This window comes from Sinohyriopsis cumingii, chromosome 13 (assembly GCF_028554795.1).
Source record: "Sinohyriopsis cumingii isolate HCF-2022 chromosome 13, ASM2855479v2, whole genome shotgun sequence".
NCBI classification, from domain to species: domain Eukaryota; kingdom Metazoa; phylum Mollusca; class Bivalvia; order Unionida; family Unionidae; genus Sinohyriopsis; species Sinohyriopsis cumingii.
The window spans coordinates 57,712,507-57,726,591 of NC_142973.1; the positions used below are offsets into that span (position 1 = coordinate 57,712,507).

Here is a 14,085-nt window from a genome sequence, read left to right on the forward strand (position 1 = left end):
ATGTAGGCCATGTTGTGACTCTTCAATCTGTCCCATGTAGGCCATGTTGTGACTCGTTAATATAGTCAGGCCCTCATAAGTGTTTTTATTGCTGATTTTTCTAAACTGCACATTATCTTCTAAAAATATGCTGAATATATCTGTCTTTATTAATCTAATTGATAAATCATATACAGGTGTATCTATCAAAGAAAACATTCCAATTATCTAATTGAAATACTACAAACCAGTCAAGGAAAACATCTCATTTATCTAATTTATATACATAAATCAAAGAATACAATCTTGATTAAGTCGATCATGAAATTCACATAACAACAACCTATTCATAAAAATCTGAACTTTTTTAACACCATTTTAATAATATCTTACTTTCCCTCTTGATATAAATATATATATTTGTCACTGAAAGCTGTTCCTTCTCTAACATTTCAGCAGAAGAGATAGTTGTAATATTAACACACACAATAACAGCTGCATCCTGTACACCATTTTGTCAATGGTCCATTACATCACAATCACTGACTGGTTAACCAATTTGTCAATGGTCCATTACATCACAATCACTGACTGGTTAACTATTCAGTCTTTATAAAAATGTAATCAGGACAATAAATGAGGAAACTTGAATAAAGTAAGCAATATTTCTAGGATTTTTGGAATAAAGACTTCAGTAGTCATTTACAGTCTTTCATTAATGTACCAATTATAATCCCAATGTAAATGAATGCACAGTGAGATGATAATGTTTGGTGGACTTTTAAAAAATAAAATTATTCATTTCATCTGCTGTTTGATGTAGATGTTTTCTGCTTCAGAAATAAACCCATTTATGCAAAAAGTGTTAAAATCCACCGACAAATAGACTACAAAGAATTTGATTTTGTTAAACATAATGGTAATTGGCTGACTTCAGAAAATAAAAATAGAGGTTGATCTTGCATAAACTTTCATTTTGAGACAGTTTTGTCCTTTTTGGACATCAGAAAAGATAATTGTATTTTGACATCCAGAATATAGCAAGAATAGGTACTTCCTTCTTTTAGTCTGATCAAAGAAGCAAATAAACTAAGATTTATTCATATCAAATACATTATGACTGTATAAGATACTGTTGAATAAATAGGAAAATTCTTCTTTACTTTTGTATGTTATGCTTTGCATAGTAATTGTCTTGCTTAACAATTACTTGTTTAAATGCTTAAAACTCTCATCCCAGTTTTCGGCTCACTGAATCTTCCCAGATTTATCATCCTCCAGCTTCATTCCATAGAAGTTCAGCATCATCTTGTAGGCTCAAAGAAATTGGGCATGTGCCTCCTTGTTCTCACAGATTTTCTTTACAAATTACAAGTACATGTATTAATAATTGTTTGCTATTATCAATATGGCATTTGATACACATATTTAGTCTGTATCACACCCAAACAGGAACTATTTCAATATTTTATTGATGTCTGCACATATATATTTCTTACATATATATGGCCTCAATCAAATGTCTTAAATTTTCTGTGCTTGGAATCGTGTTCAAAATGTTGGCTAAAAATATGCAAGAAGCATTAAAGGGAGTAGGTAATAAATACAAAACTACATTTGTGTTTTATTCCCAGTCTGAGAAAAGAACTACTTTTGATATGGTATAGGCAAGTATCCACACCTATTCACCATAACATATCACTATGTCATATAAAACTATTGTCTACCCACTCCAAACAAAATATGTAGTAGTTTGTCAATAATTAAAATAATTAATCACAAAAACTATAGTGTTCACCTTCCTGATAGGACCACCTCAACAAAGCTTACTCTGTCTCATAGTGGCCACCTATCCTGGCACCAAAATACGTATTTCTCCCATGATACAAATAGGTGACTAACATAATAAAATTTATCCAAAAGAGGGGGTGGTCTTACCATCAAAGATATATGTAATTAATATTTGCCAATAATGTGTGCAAAGAAAAGGGGCAAGGCCTATCACTACCTTTGATTGAGTGAGTGAGTGATTTCGATTTTTAACATAGCTTTAACAATTTTTCAGTCATATCGCTATGATGTCTGCTGTGGACAGTTTATAGTGATGTCTAACACTGGGGCATCATGCCGCAGACATATAGCATGATGTCCCACCCAGTCACATTATCCTGACACCAGGCCGACCAGTCCTAACACTAACCTCTTAATGCTGAGCGCCAATCAAGGCAGCTGTTAGTACCATTTTTGTAAGTCTTTGGTATGACTCGGCAAGGGTTCGAACCTGCGACCTCCCCCATTCCAAGGCAGATGCTCTAACCACTACGCCACCAGCACGGTCATTACCTTTGAATTAACATAGCTATATTTGCCATTTATTACACCTTTAAGAGACAACTGTTTATATAGGTACAGCTCCTTTGTGCATATGTTGTGTGGTCTTGTAAGAGGGCTAGCCACTGTACTGTTATTATCATAACCAACTGCACAGATTCCAACTGACATTAGATAATGCACCAGTAGATTAGCTCTGTGCTTGTTCAATAAATATTCAGTGGAATTCAGTTCAAAATGTTGACCCTGATCAGCCATCACAGCTGTAAGTCTACATTGTTTGCAGTTGGTCATGCATCTTATCGGCAAAAAATGTCATAGAATTTAAGCTCATATTTGTTTTATTAACCCCCCCACCCCATCCCAATAAAGCCAATCTGAGATTACAAACAATTTTTGGTTATTCTTGGTAATTTTGTCAGAGAACAATATTTGTCCTCTGAAATAAGATTGTATTCTAGCTCGACTACCTTTTCATACACTATCAGTACCTAAATATTCCTTTCAAAAAACAAACTGTTCAATAAAAATGATAAATGAATTCATCAATGACTATCAATCAATGGAAATGTTTCCCAAAATGGCAAATAGAACTGATATGTATTTTTACAATGGGTATTTCAAACGTTCTGCATATTAGTGTGCTTTATAACAAAATTCTTTTTATTTGAACAGTATGTCAGTAAATCTCCTAAAAGGACTCCCCATGCATCTCTACATACTTTCTCAATCTAATCATCCACTTTTTAAATGCTCACAAACATGATTTTTCTCGTTCTCCTGGCATTTAATATACAAGACTGTCATTTAACTGTGTCACACAACACCATCTGCAGAGGTCTGGAATGAAGTATGTGCAGCTGTATATCATTTTACAGAATGTTATTTTCTCTGTCAATTGATATCAGATTTACTCACAGGTTTAAAGATACAATGTTATAAAAGAATATATAGAACTTTTCAAATACCCCTCATATTTCAGAGTATTATTTATATTTAATTTGTAATGTGTGTTTGAGGGGCCCCAGGTGGCTGAGTGGTCTAAAGTGCTCACTGCTATGGATCACTAACATCTATGTCAGTTCCAATCTCAGTTTCGGCCATTGTTTGTGCCTGAGAAAGCTTGCCTGTAGGTTCCCATGGGTTGAAGGTTCTTCCCGGAACTTTCCTATGTTCTTGATCTGCCAGTTATACTGTCTGCCATGTATAGCCTATCATGAGCTGACAAATGATGTTAAACCCTACAAGAAGAACAATTGTTGTTTGACCTTTGTCCATAACTGTGGGTACAATTTTGGCCTACCTGACTATTCTCATGTTTTTTGTCATGTTTGTAAGCTATAAATAGGTTGTTTACTGATAGCTGGGTTCAAAGTCTAGCCTTATTTACAAATATTCTGGAAGCAAACTTTTGACCCACATCCTGGTCATTTGATTGCATCTTAGGTTTTTATATTATTAAGAACCAGACTAACATTCCAATTCAACTTCTGTTATTCATAAGAGCTAAAATTCCTGATGATAATTACTTTTCAGTAGCTAATGTTAGTGAAGCTGATGTTTTTGATATGCTAATTAAGGTGAATTTTAATAAATCCTCTGGATTGTATGGTACTGGTCCATGAATTCTTAAAACTGCTGCACCAGTAATAACAAAGTCATTAACGCATAACATAAACTTAAGAATAATGACTGGTAATTTTCCAGAAATATTGAAGAAATGTGCTAAGGTTACACCTATCTTTAAGAAAGGAGAAAAGGAGGATCCAGGGAATTACAAACCAATATCAGTTCTACCTGTATTGTCAAAATCATTTGAAAAATATGTAGCCATTCAGGCCTATACATTTTTTTGAAACCTACTCTCTATTTCATAAGCGCAATCAGGATTTAGAAAGTACCACTTGTGCCAAACAGAACTTACCAAATTAACTGAAATTTGGCTGAAGAAAATGGATATTGGACATATTAAGACTGGGATTGTTTTCCTTGACTTCAAGAAAGCCTTTGATCTTCTTGATCATGAAATTCTGCTGCAAAAGTTGAATTGTTACAGGTTTGACAATCCTTCTTCAAACTGGTTTAGATCATACCAACCAAAGGTCTCAACAAGTAAGCATATGGCAATATTAGCACTCAAACTCACACTATTCTCTCAAACTTGCACTATTCATTCAGGGGTCTCTCAAGGCTCAGATTTAATCTGGTGACTGCATCACTATAATCTGTTTAGTGCATCCTCCAACCCCACCCCCAACTTGTACAGCCAAAAGGTTACAGCCAAACTTTTTTGTCATTTAACTTACAAGTTGTCTCCATATTGCCTGATATGATATAAATCATGATGGCCCTTTGTCATCTAACTGGCTTGTCCCAATATTGCATGATATGTAACATGATGGCATTTTAATCGACTTGTCTCAATATTGCATGATATTAACATGATGGCACTTTGCCAGTTAATTGACTTGTCTCAATATTGCATTATATATAATATGATCATGGCATATCGTCAGTTAACCGACTTGTCTGTCTTGGATAATATATGACATAATGGCACTTTGTCATCTAACTGGCTTTTCTCAATATTTATAGGTTACTGCATCTGTATGGGAAAATATAAACAAGTTTTTCGGATGGAAATACTGCATTACCTTGGGAGTGCTGTATATCCATCTGACAAAACTCATTCGTATTTTCCCATGCAAATGAGTAACCTTTTTATTATATGCTCATTTTCTTATTCTACCTAAGGCTTAATTATGTAAACAAAAATACACGAAAAGCAGCAGAGAGGGCGAACAGCCTCTAACTGATTCACTCTAGAATCGTAAAAATAAGCCTTCCTGAAAATCGCAAAAATAGGGTTGCGGCGGCACCGTGACACATCTGAGGCATTCGCCCTCTCTGCTGCTATAATTAAATAAAATTATAACAAATACTGCCACCAGAGAGAGGGCGAACAGACTCTAATTGACTCACGCTAGAATTGCAAAATTAAGCCTTCCTGAAAAATCGCAAAATAATTCGCAAAAAAAAGGGATTGCGGTGACTGGGTGCTGAGTATGAGACTTCACCCTCTCTGCTGCTATAATTAAATAAAATTATATCAAATAATGGCATCAGCGTTGGAGTCTCATACAGCTAGATTAGCTCGAGAACGACTAGAGGCAATTAAGAAATTTCTTCCTGTTCGTGATTCTGTTAGACAAAAACAACAAGAACGTCAAGAATCTCAAGTTGAATTCACAGAAAGTGCAGAACAATTGTTTAGACCTGTTAGAAAAGTTACTGAAGGAGTCACAAGACCATTAGGGAGGATCTTCTTCCAGTATCAAAACAAACCGCTGAGCAAACTGCAAAAATAGGAGAAAGAACTAAAAAACAAAAATGATTTTACGAAAACTTCCAACTGATATAGTTGCATTTCAACCTCCTTCTGTAGGTGAAGAAATACTTGAGAATATTTGTACTCAAATCACCGACGTGATAAAAGAACTTGCACCTAAACCTAAAGTAAGAAAAGAAATTATTGAACTGATTAGTAAACTTAGAGAAGGTGTTGTTGAAGAACTTAGAGAAAAAGATAAAAAGAAAGATTTTTCTCGTGTTGCATTTGATAGTTTTCCTGAAAATTCTGAAATTTTAAAATCTAAGTATGCTAACGTAAATGTTTATAGTTATTTTAAATGGCTATATCACGTGTATTGTAACAAATCCCAGGCTAGAAATGACGATGAAGTATACAATGAATATATTAACGACATAAATAAATTTTATTTGGAGTCACAATTTCAAAAACAAAAAAGACTACACCCCCCCCCCAAGCAGGAACCTTCATATTAACTTCCTCCACCGCAGCAACAAATAGAAGAACAACAATCTTCTTCACCGCAGCAAACGTTGATGTCGGAACTTGAAAGGTCTAAAGAGCTACTTATAAAAGCAAAAATAGAAAGATCACCCATAAGACTATTTGAGAAAAAAGCGGAAAAACAACTAGTGAGGAAGAAGGAGCAAGCAGAAGTGGTTTTTCTTCCCTGACTACGCCAGGAGGAAGTGATCTTGTTACTTCATGCCCTAACAATATTCTTTTTAACGTGCAACGACCAGAAGTTCCTATAGGAGGAAAACGAGCCGGTAATAATTCTCCAGAAGTAATTAATGAAGCAGCTGAAATTTGTCGACGATTATTTCAAGGCGGTATCATGGATATTAATGTTCATCGATCTATTATTGATGAAATCGTTGATGACTACTACAGTGATTAGTCCTACATGTAAGACCTGACGCTGATTTTCATGTTGTAGTACCTAAACAAAATCAACATGTGCTATGTCTTACATGTAGGACTAGTCTCTGTTTTGCATGATATATAACATAATGACACTTTGTCATCTAAATGCTGGGTTTTCTCAATACATCATGATATATATATATTACGATGGCACTTCATCATCTAACTAGTTTGTCTCAATATTGCATTATATTGCCAGTTATTGACCGACTTGTCTCAATGTTGCATGATATATAACATGATGGCACTTTGCAGACCCCAACCATCAAAAGCAGGGACCTTCACTGTATCTTGTTCTTGATTAGCATCTGCCATAATAAATTATTTGCTTCATGACAATTAACAAGGTTATTCTCCCATATGGGGACAAACATTTTTATAATTGCAGCAATCTGGCTTTGTATATAAATTTGTTTCTATTAAACAGTCATTTCCGCTCAAACACATTCTGACAGAACTGGCGCTGCAGGATATTTCTTCTTCTTTTATTTTTCATTTGTCATTTAATTTATTATTGGTGTCCTTCTATCATTTCATGCTTACTATCACTGAGGTTTTGCTTCCAATATAATAATACTTTATCTGGATTGACATACTCAATTCATTTTCTCAATACTTCACTCTTTTATTGACTGCTCATGCTACTTTGCCTTCTTTTTTGCAGAAACTTTCGTGTGCTCAGTTTTCTGTACAATCTTAGATTCAACTTTTTTTTCACCTTTTTTTTTCTTTTTCCTGCTGCCTTCATACTTTTCATCGCTGACGTTTTTAGTCTGCGTTGCACTAAGAGATTCAAATAACTTCCATACTTCTTCTCTCTCATCGTTTCTCAGTAGGTCTATCCAAAAACTGCAACAACTGTTCAGGAGATTCGACAAGGTATGTTCTTCAATGGCTTCATGCAGAATAAATTCAATGAAAGGTCTCTTTAAGTGTTCATATCTCAACTCACCCAGGCACTTCAGAATTCTGGTGATCCTCAAATAGTTGTGGTGAGACCTGGTATTTAAAAAAGGACATAAGTTTTTATTTACAGTAAATTATGCATTTCGCATTAAAAAACCACATTTAATATAAGAAATATTAAAATGTCCTACACATTTCTCATTCATAATTGTCCATGTGTATAATAATAGTGACATCTCAGCTTCACACTTGCATTTCCCAAGTAATGTTTGAGCTCTGTTTTGCACTAGGTCTACAGAGAATGTACTAGGTGTACAGAGAATGTATTATGTCTACAGAGAATACAATAGATCTGTCAAGAATACACCAGGTCTACAGAGAATGTACTAGGTCTACAGACTGATGGTGTCCTGTAGAAAGACTTTGTGACCGTAATGGTGAAAATAAAGGTTAATTCGCCGGATTAGATTCATACGATGGCCATCCGAGAGTTATGCGTTGCCATGTTACTGTATTTTGAATGGATATGTGTAGCTTTTCAGTCTTTTGGCGATTCTGAAGCGATAAAAGACGTGTGACAAAAGTCGAATCGAGCGGAGGCTGAAGTCACGCTTGCACTCCTTGTGTTAATTTATAGTACCGATGTGTCAGAGATTTCATTGCACTTAACTGATAAAACATTAGACTCCTATAGTGAGAGGTACGGCTATATGTTCCGGAATGGATAAAAGCAATTCCCACATGGTAGGCAAAATCAGTGATGAATAAAAACAAAGTGATCAATGCTACAGTCTCAGAGATCAAGCATCATTTCACATCCCAACATTTAACATCAAATAATCTTGACACATTGAATTTACAATGGTTATGCATGCAAAGTTCCACTCATAATACCATACTGGTATGACAATATACTGAGCTAGTTCATTGGGTCAAGCCATTGACCACTAAACTTTTAAGTTCTGGGTGGATGACTTGAGATTTTCTAGGATAGTTTTGTTTCTTCTAACTCAAGATAATGTATTATTTCTAACTAATATTATGGATATCTTTTTGCTTTCAACCATCAGTTCTCATCCAAGGGCAAAGTACGAGCATTCAATGTCTTTCTCTAGTGTACTGGAGAATGTTTACATACAAAACTTGTATGACTTTTGATTCTACATGATCAATTATTAAGTTCACAAATTACATACAATGTAGCTAAGGTCTGGCTGCATCTTGTCAGTATATATGTAAAAAATGTCAAGTATATGTTCCTGTTGGACATACATATTTCCCTTGTATGGCCTCATAAAGGAACATAATAAACCAAACTGGAACAACAGCAACTGCTTTATGGTTGTTTATATGTTATATATTCTTTAATTTTCAGTACATGATTTTATCTATAATTTTTATTCATGACTGTAAACTGTAGTAATCTATATCTGGATTTTGTATGAGCATAAGATATCAGAGAAAGAGAATGCCAAATTGCGTAGGATCTATAAATATATGCTTACGTAAGTGTTGACAGTTGCTAATATTAACATTATTAGTGGAAAATGTTTACGAGATTTGGCTTTTTCCCCACTGGATAGATCAGTCAGGTGGTATCTTAAAAGAAAGAAGTTAATTTCTATTGAATGAGTTAGGTCACATGAATAGGTATTTTGAAATATTTGATCTTTCTTGCGAGGTATATGGCAATATATAGTCATAATAAACAGACTCTTGATGGTGTATATAAGGGGAGAACTGAGCAATCAGATTCATTCCTATTTTACAGTCTTTCTTATTTCTCATGTTCCTGTTGTAACATCAAGTCTGCAGACATGTTTTATGCTGTACTTAGATATTATTTTGGAGGAAAAAACATTTGTTTGACTGTTCAGTGGAAACTGAAAGATCTTATGTTTTGGACTAATAGTATTCTGGAACTATTGTGAATTATTCAAAGGAACAGTAAATTTCCGGTTCTGAAATTTATACACAACTTTTCATTCTTTTGGACTTTAATAGAAACTTTTCAGGATTATTTTATATTCACTTCATAATACTGTACGTTCCTCTCACATTTTCATTTACAACTTATATAATTAATTTATTTGTTAAGTATTACAAAAAAATTTGTTTTGCTTATTTCTTTTAGTTGGTTTACAATCAAAGAGTCACAACATGAATGGGGGGGGGGGATGTAAAGGGTACAAATTTAATATTTCAAAGAAACTAAAATTGTTTTGCAATTTAAATTCATTTTAGTTCAAAAATGTCTTTGTCCTGAGTCCTTTGATTTTATATAGTGAAACCAACAAGCTTTCACAATGTCATCTTAAGGGCGGAGAGTTTTGTTTCCAATCCTACACTGGAAGAGTTTGAGTATTTAAGGAAATATGAGCTGTTTGAGTTTGCTAACCACTATTCCCTTTCTAAGATAAAATCATCTTTGTTAAAACAGGAAATTAAAAAGTATTTTGGTCAAGTATTTGTTGGAAAAGGAAATATTTAATGCAAATGTTTTAGGGTTAATTAGTAAGTCTCTATCTAGCTCTGAAATAAAATTAAAAGAATTGAAATACCAGACAGAAATAGAGCTAAAAAGCATCAGCTTGACTAAGAAGAAAAATAAAGAGAGAGGGAAGAGAGGAAAATGTTGCTGTTGTTGTAGGGTTTAATGCCATTTTTCAGCATACAATAGACTATACATGGCAGGCAGTATAACTGGTGGAGAAAGAACCCTGGAAAACCCCGGGAAGAACCACGAACCCACAAGCTACTGGCAAACTTTCTCACATACCAACGTTAGCTGAGACTGAGACTAGAACCCATGTGACAGAGGTAAGATTGCAGTGATCCAGAATGTTGAGTGCTTTATACTACTCGGGGCCCAGAGGAAAATGTAAATGCAGTTGTAAATGCAAAATGAAGAAATACAGATCCAAATAAAATTGCAAATACAAAAAAAAAAAAAGGAAGAAATGGAATTTCAACTTAGATTTAAAGAATTAGAACATAATGAACCCCCACCCATAAAAATTCAGTTTTTGATGTTACTTATCGGCAAAGCTCACGAAATTTATACCTCACTGTCAGTAGAAGCAAGTGCAGATAATGGTTTGGTCAACGAATGAATTTAAGGGTTATGAGTTGGTACCTGTGGCATATCAGCAGAGGTTTCAAAATTACAAAACAGAAATAGCCAAACCCATGTTAAGTTTACATGGGAAAAAGAACAGGTCACAGTCAGATAGGTGTGCATCTAAAATGAGTGACAAAAATTGTGACAAACTTACACAAACCATATTAGTTGAAGAATCATGGAACTGTGTCCACAGCGATGTTAAGACTTACCTTGGTGGACACAATGAAGACACTATGCAAAACACTGCTCGTACAGCTTAAGACTGTTTCTTGACACACAAAGTTTCATTTGTCAGTAAGGTTTCCTCTCTGCAGATGGTTAGTAAGAAACCACCTCAATCTCAAGTGAGTACTTATAAATTTCAATATAGCAAAAAACTAAAAAGACTCAAATGTCTGATAAGACTAATCAGAAATCCTTACCTCTTCCTACGTGCATTTATTGCAAGAAAATAGGGCAAATTTTTCTGATTGCTTAAAGTTAAAAAATAAGCAACAGAATAAAGACAGCGGCATGAGCGCTATTCCATATTCCAAATGCTCTTGTTTTTCAAAGGTCTAGGACATGGTCATGTATTGGAAACTATACATTTGTGGGATCAAAAAACCCAAGTCTAATTCTACTTATGAAGAATCATGGACCAATCATATTTCTATTAAAATATTAAGGGACACAGGAGTGTCGTAAGAGTTTTTTTTTATTATCAGGTACTTTGCCTTTGTCTGTTAAGTCTTCTTCTGAAATTGTTCTTGTTCAGGAAGTTGAACGAGGTTTGTTTTTCTTCAAATTTCACTCCATAATGTTAATTTAACATCAGACTTAGTTTCAGGATGAATGACTATCAATGCTGTGAATTGTTTGCCCAATGAAGATGCTCATTTACTACTAGGCAAGGTACATGCTGGTGATGAGTGGTCAGTGAACTATCAAATCGTAGTTCCAAAGTTGTATATTGACAGCAAATTTTTAGTCTGACCCATGAAACTCCTTTGGCTGGTCATCTAGGGATCAACAAGACTTATCACAAGATCCTGAATCACATTCATTGACCAAATATTAAAAATGTTTGTAAACAATGCATATCTCGTCATACTTTTCAAACTGTATGAAAACCCAATCAGACGATACCTAAAGCTCATCTGCAACCTATTCCTGCATTTGATGAACCATTTAGAAGAATAATGGTAGACTGTGTTGGTCGCTTACCTAAGAACACATTAGGCAACTAATACTTGTTGACCATAATGTGTGTGTCTACAAGGTTCCCAGAGGCAATTCATTTCAGGAATATTAAAACTAAAACAATATTAAAAGCTTTGATACAGTTTTTTTTTTATTCGATCTGACCTTCCCAAATCTGTTCAATCTGATCAGGGTCAAATTTAATGTCTCGAATTTTATGCATGAATTAGGCATCCAACAATTAAAGTCTTCAGCCTATCACCCTGAAAGGCAAGGGGTTTAGAAAAATTTCATCAAACTTTGAAAAATATGATTCGTTCATATTGTTTTGATACTGTAAAAGACTGGGATGGAGCTATTCATTTATTGTTGTTTGCTGTTATGGAATCAGTTCAAGAATCTTTAGGATTTAGACACTTTGAACTAGTTTTTGAACATACTGTCTGTGGACCATTAAAGTTTTTAAAAGAGAAACTTCTTTCAAATGAAAAACCAAAATTAATCTTCAAGATAATGTTTCCGATTTTAAATAAAAGTTGTCAAAGGCTTGTGAGGCTGCGAGAACTAATCTGCACTCTCCTCAGTCAAAACTGAAATTAAGGTATGATAAAAATACAAAGGAAAGGAGTCTTCAGCCTGATGATAAGAGTTCTGGCTCTCTTGCCCCTGCCATAAAATCCTCTTCAGGACAAGTACTATGGTCCTTGTACAGTTGCAAAGAAAGTGATCACATCATTTGTCACATAAATATGTTAAAGGATAATGTTGATAGAGACAGCATGCAGTCAGTTTTGTTGTACCTGTTCAACAAAGTGACAATGTAAGCAATGGAATGCAATCAGACGGTACTGACGTGAGAATTCAGAAATTATGAATCATCTGGACCAAACAATTTCACATATACAGCAATAAGAAACGATTGAACTAAAACTGCTGTTACTTGAATATTAGTTCTTGTTTCCAGAGGTTCCTATACGAACAAATAAAATCTTCCACAATGCTGAAACTCTAGATTCCACACATGTGAAACAACTTCAACACAGGGTGAACCCTCTTAAACAAGAATCGTTGACAAATGAAATTTAGTATTTGCTGGAGAGCGTTTTTATATAATCTAGTAAAAGTGACTGGAGTTCACCATATGTGTGTGATTTCGATTTTTGACGTAGCTTTAAAAAAAAAGCTTCAGTCATATAGCTATGATGTCTACAGTGTGGCAGTTTATAGTAATGTCCAACATTGGGGCATCATGCCGCAGACATGTAGCATGATGTCCCACCCAGTCACATTATCCTGACACCAGGCCAACCAGTCCTAACACTAACCTCTTAATGCTGAGTGCCAAGTGAGGGCGCTGTTAGAACCATGTTTTATAAGTCTTTGGTATGATTCGGCCGGAGATCGAACCCATGACCTATTGCGTCTGAGGCGGACACTCTAACTACTAGACCACTGAAAAGGTCTGGAGTTCACCATGTATGCTTGTTCAAAAACCAGATAATACTTTCCACATTTGCACTGACTATAGAAAAGACACCAAATTTGACCTTGTGAAAGGACTCTGGCAAATTCCACTCACAGAAATTAGGCAAAGGAAATTTTGGTATTCATGACTCCGGATGGATTTTAGTAATATAATGTTATGCCATTGCGGATGAAAGGTTCGCCTTGTAATTTTCAATGTTTAATGAACATGATTACATCTGGTCTAGATAATTACATTAATGCATGATGCTTAAATCGATGATGCCGTCATCTACAATGATAGCTGGTAAGTTCACCTAAAGACAATTCGGAAATTTTCTGACGAATCACTGAAGCAGATTGGACAATTAATTTATCAAAATGCCAGTTTTGGCATACTTATATTACATTTATAGGACATATCATGGGAAATGGACAAGTTAAACTTATAAATGCTAAGGTCAAGGCTATCTCTGAATTCCCTGTGCCTATCAGTAAAAAGCAGCTGATGCAATTTTTGGGTATGACTGGTTACTATCGGAAATTTTTCCAAAACTGCTGAATGCCTGACAAATTTATTGAACAAGAAAACCAAATTTCATTCGCCGGAAAAATGTCAGGAGGCTTTTGATAGGCTAAAGGCCTTACATAAGAGTGAACCAGTTCTTTCAGCTCAAAATTTCAATCATCTAAAATGTCTGTTGATGCAAGTGATGTTGGGGTTGGTGCAGTATATATTCAAGAAGATAACAATGGTGTAGATCATTCAGTGTGTTATTTGTCTGAGAAATTAAATAAGCAA

General features: G+C 34.7%; 1 protein-coding gene across 1 annotated transcript in view; it reads right to left on the minus strand.

The window, feature by feature from the left end:
• Positions 1-230: 230 nt before the first annotated feature.
• The window catches only part of LOC149785639 (uncharacterized), a 136,180-nt gene continuing 122,325 nt past the window's right edge, over positions 231-14,085 (minus strand). The window contains exon 14 of the mRNA XM_089979916.1: positions 231-7,606. Coding sequence (XP_089836042.1) covers positions 7,249-7,606 — 358 coding nt within the window. The 3' untranslated portion in view covers positions 231-7,248. The remainder of the gene's footprint in view (positions 7,607-14,085) is intronic.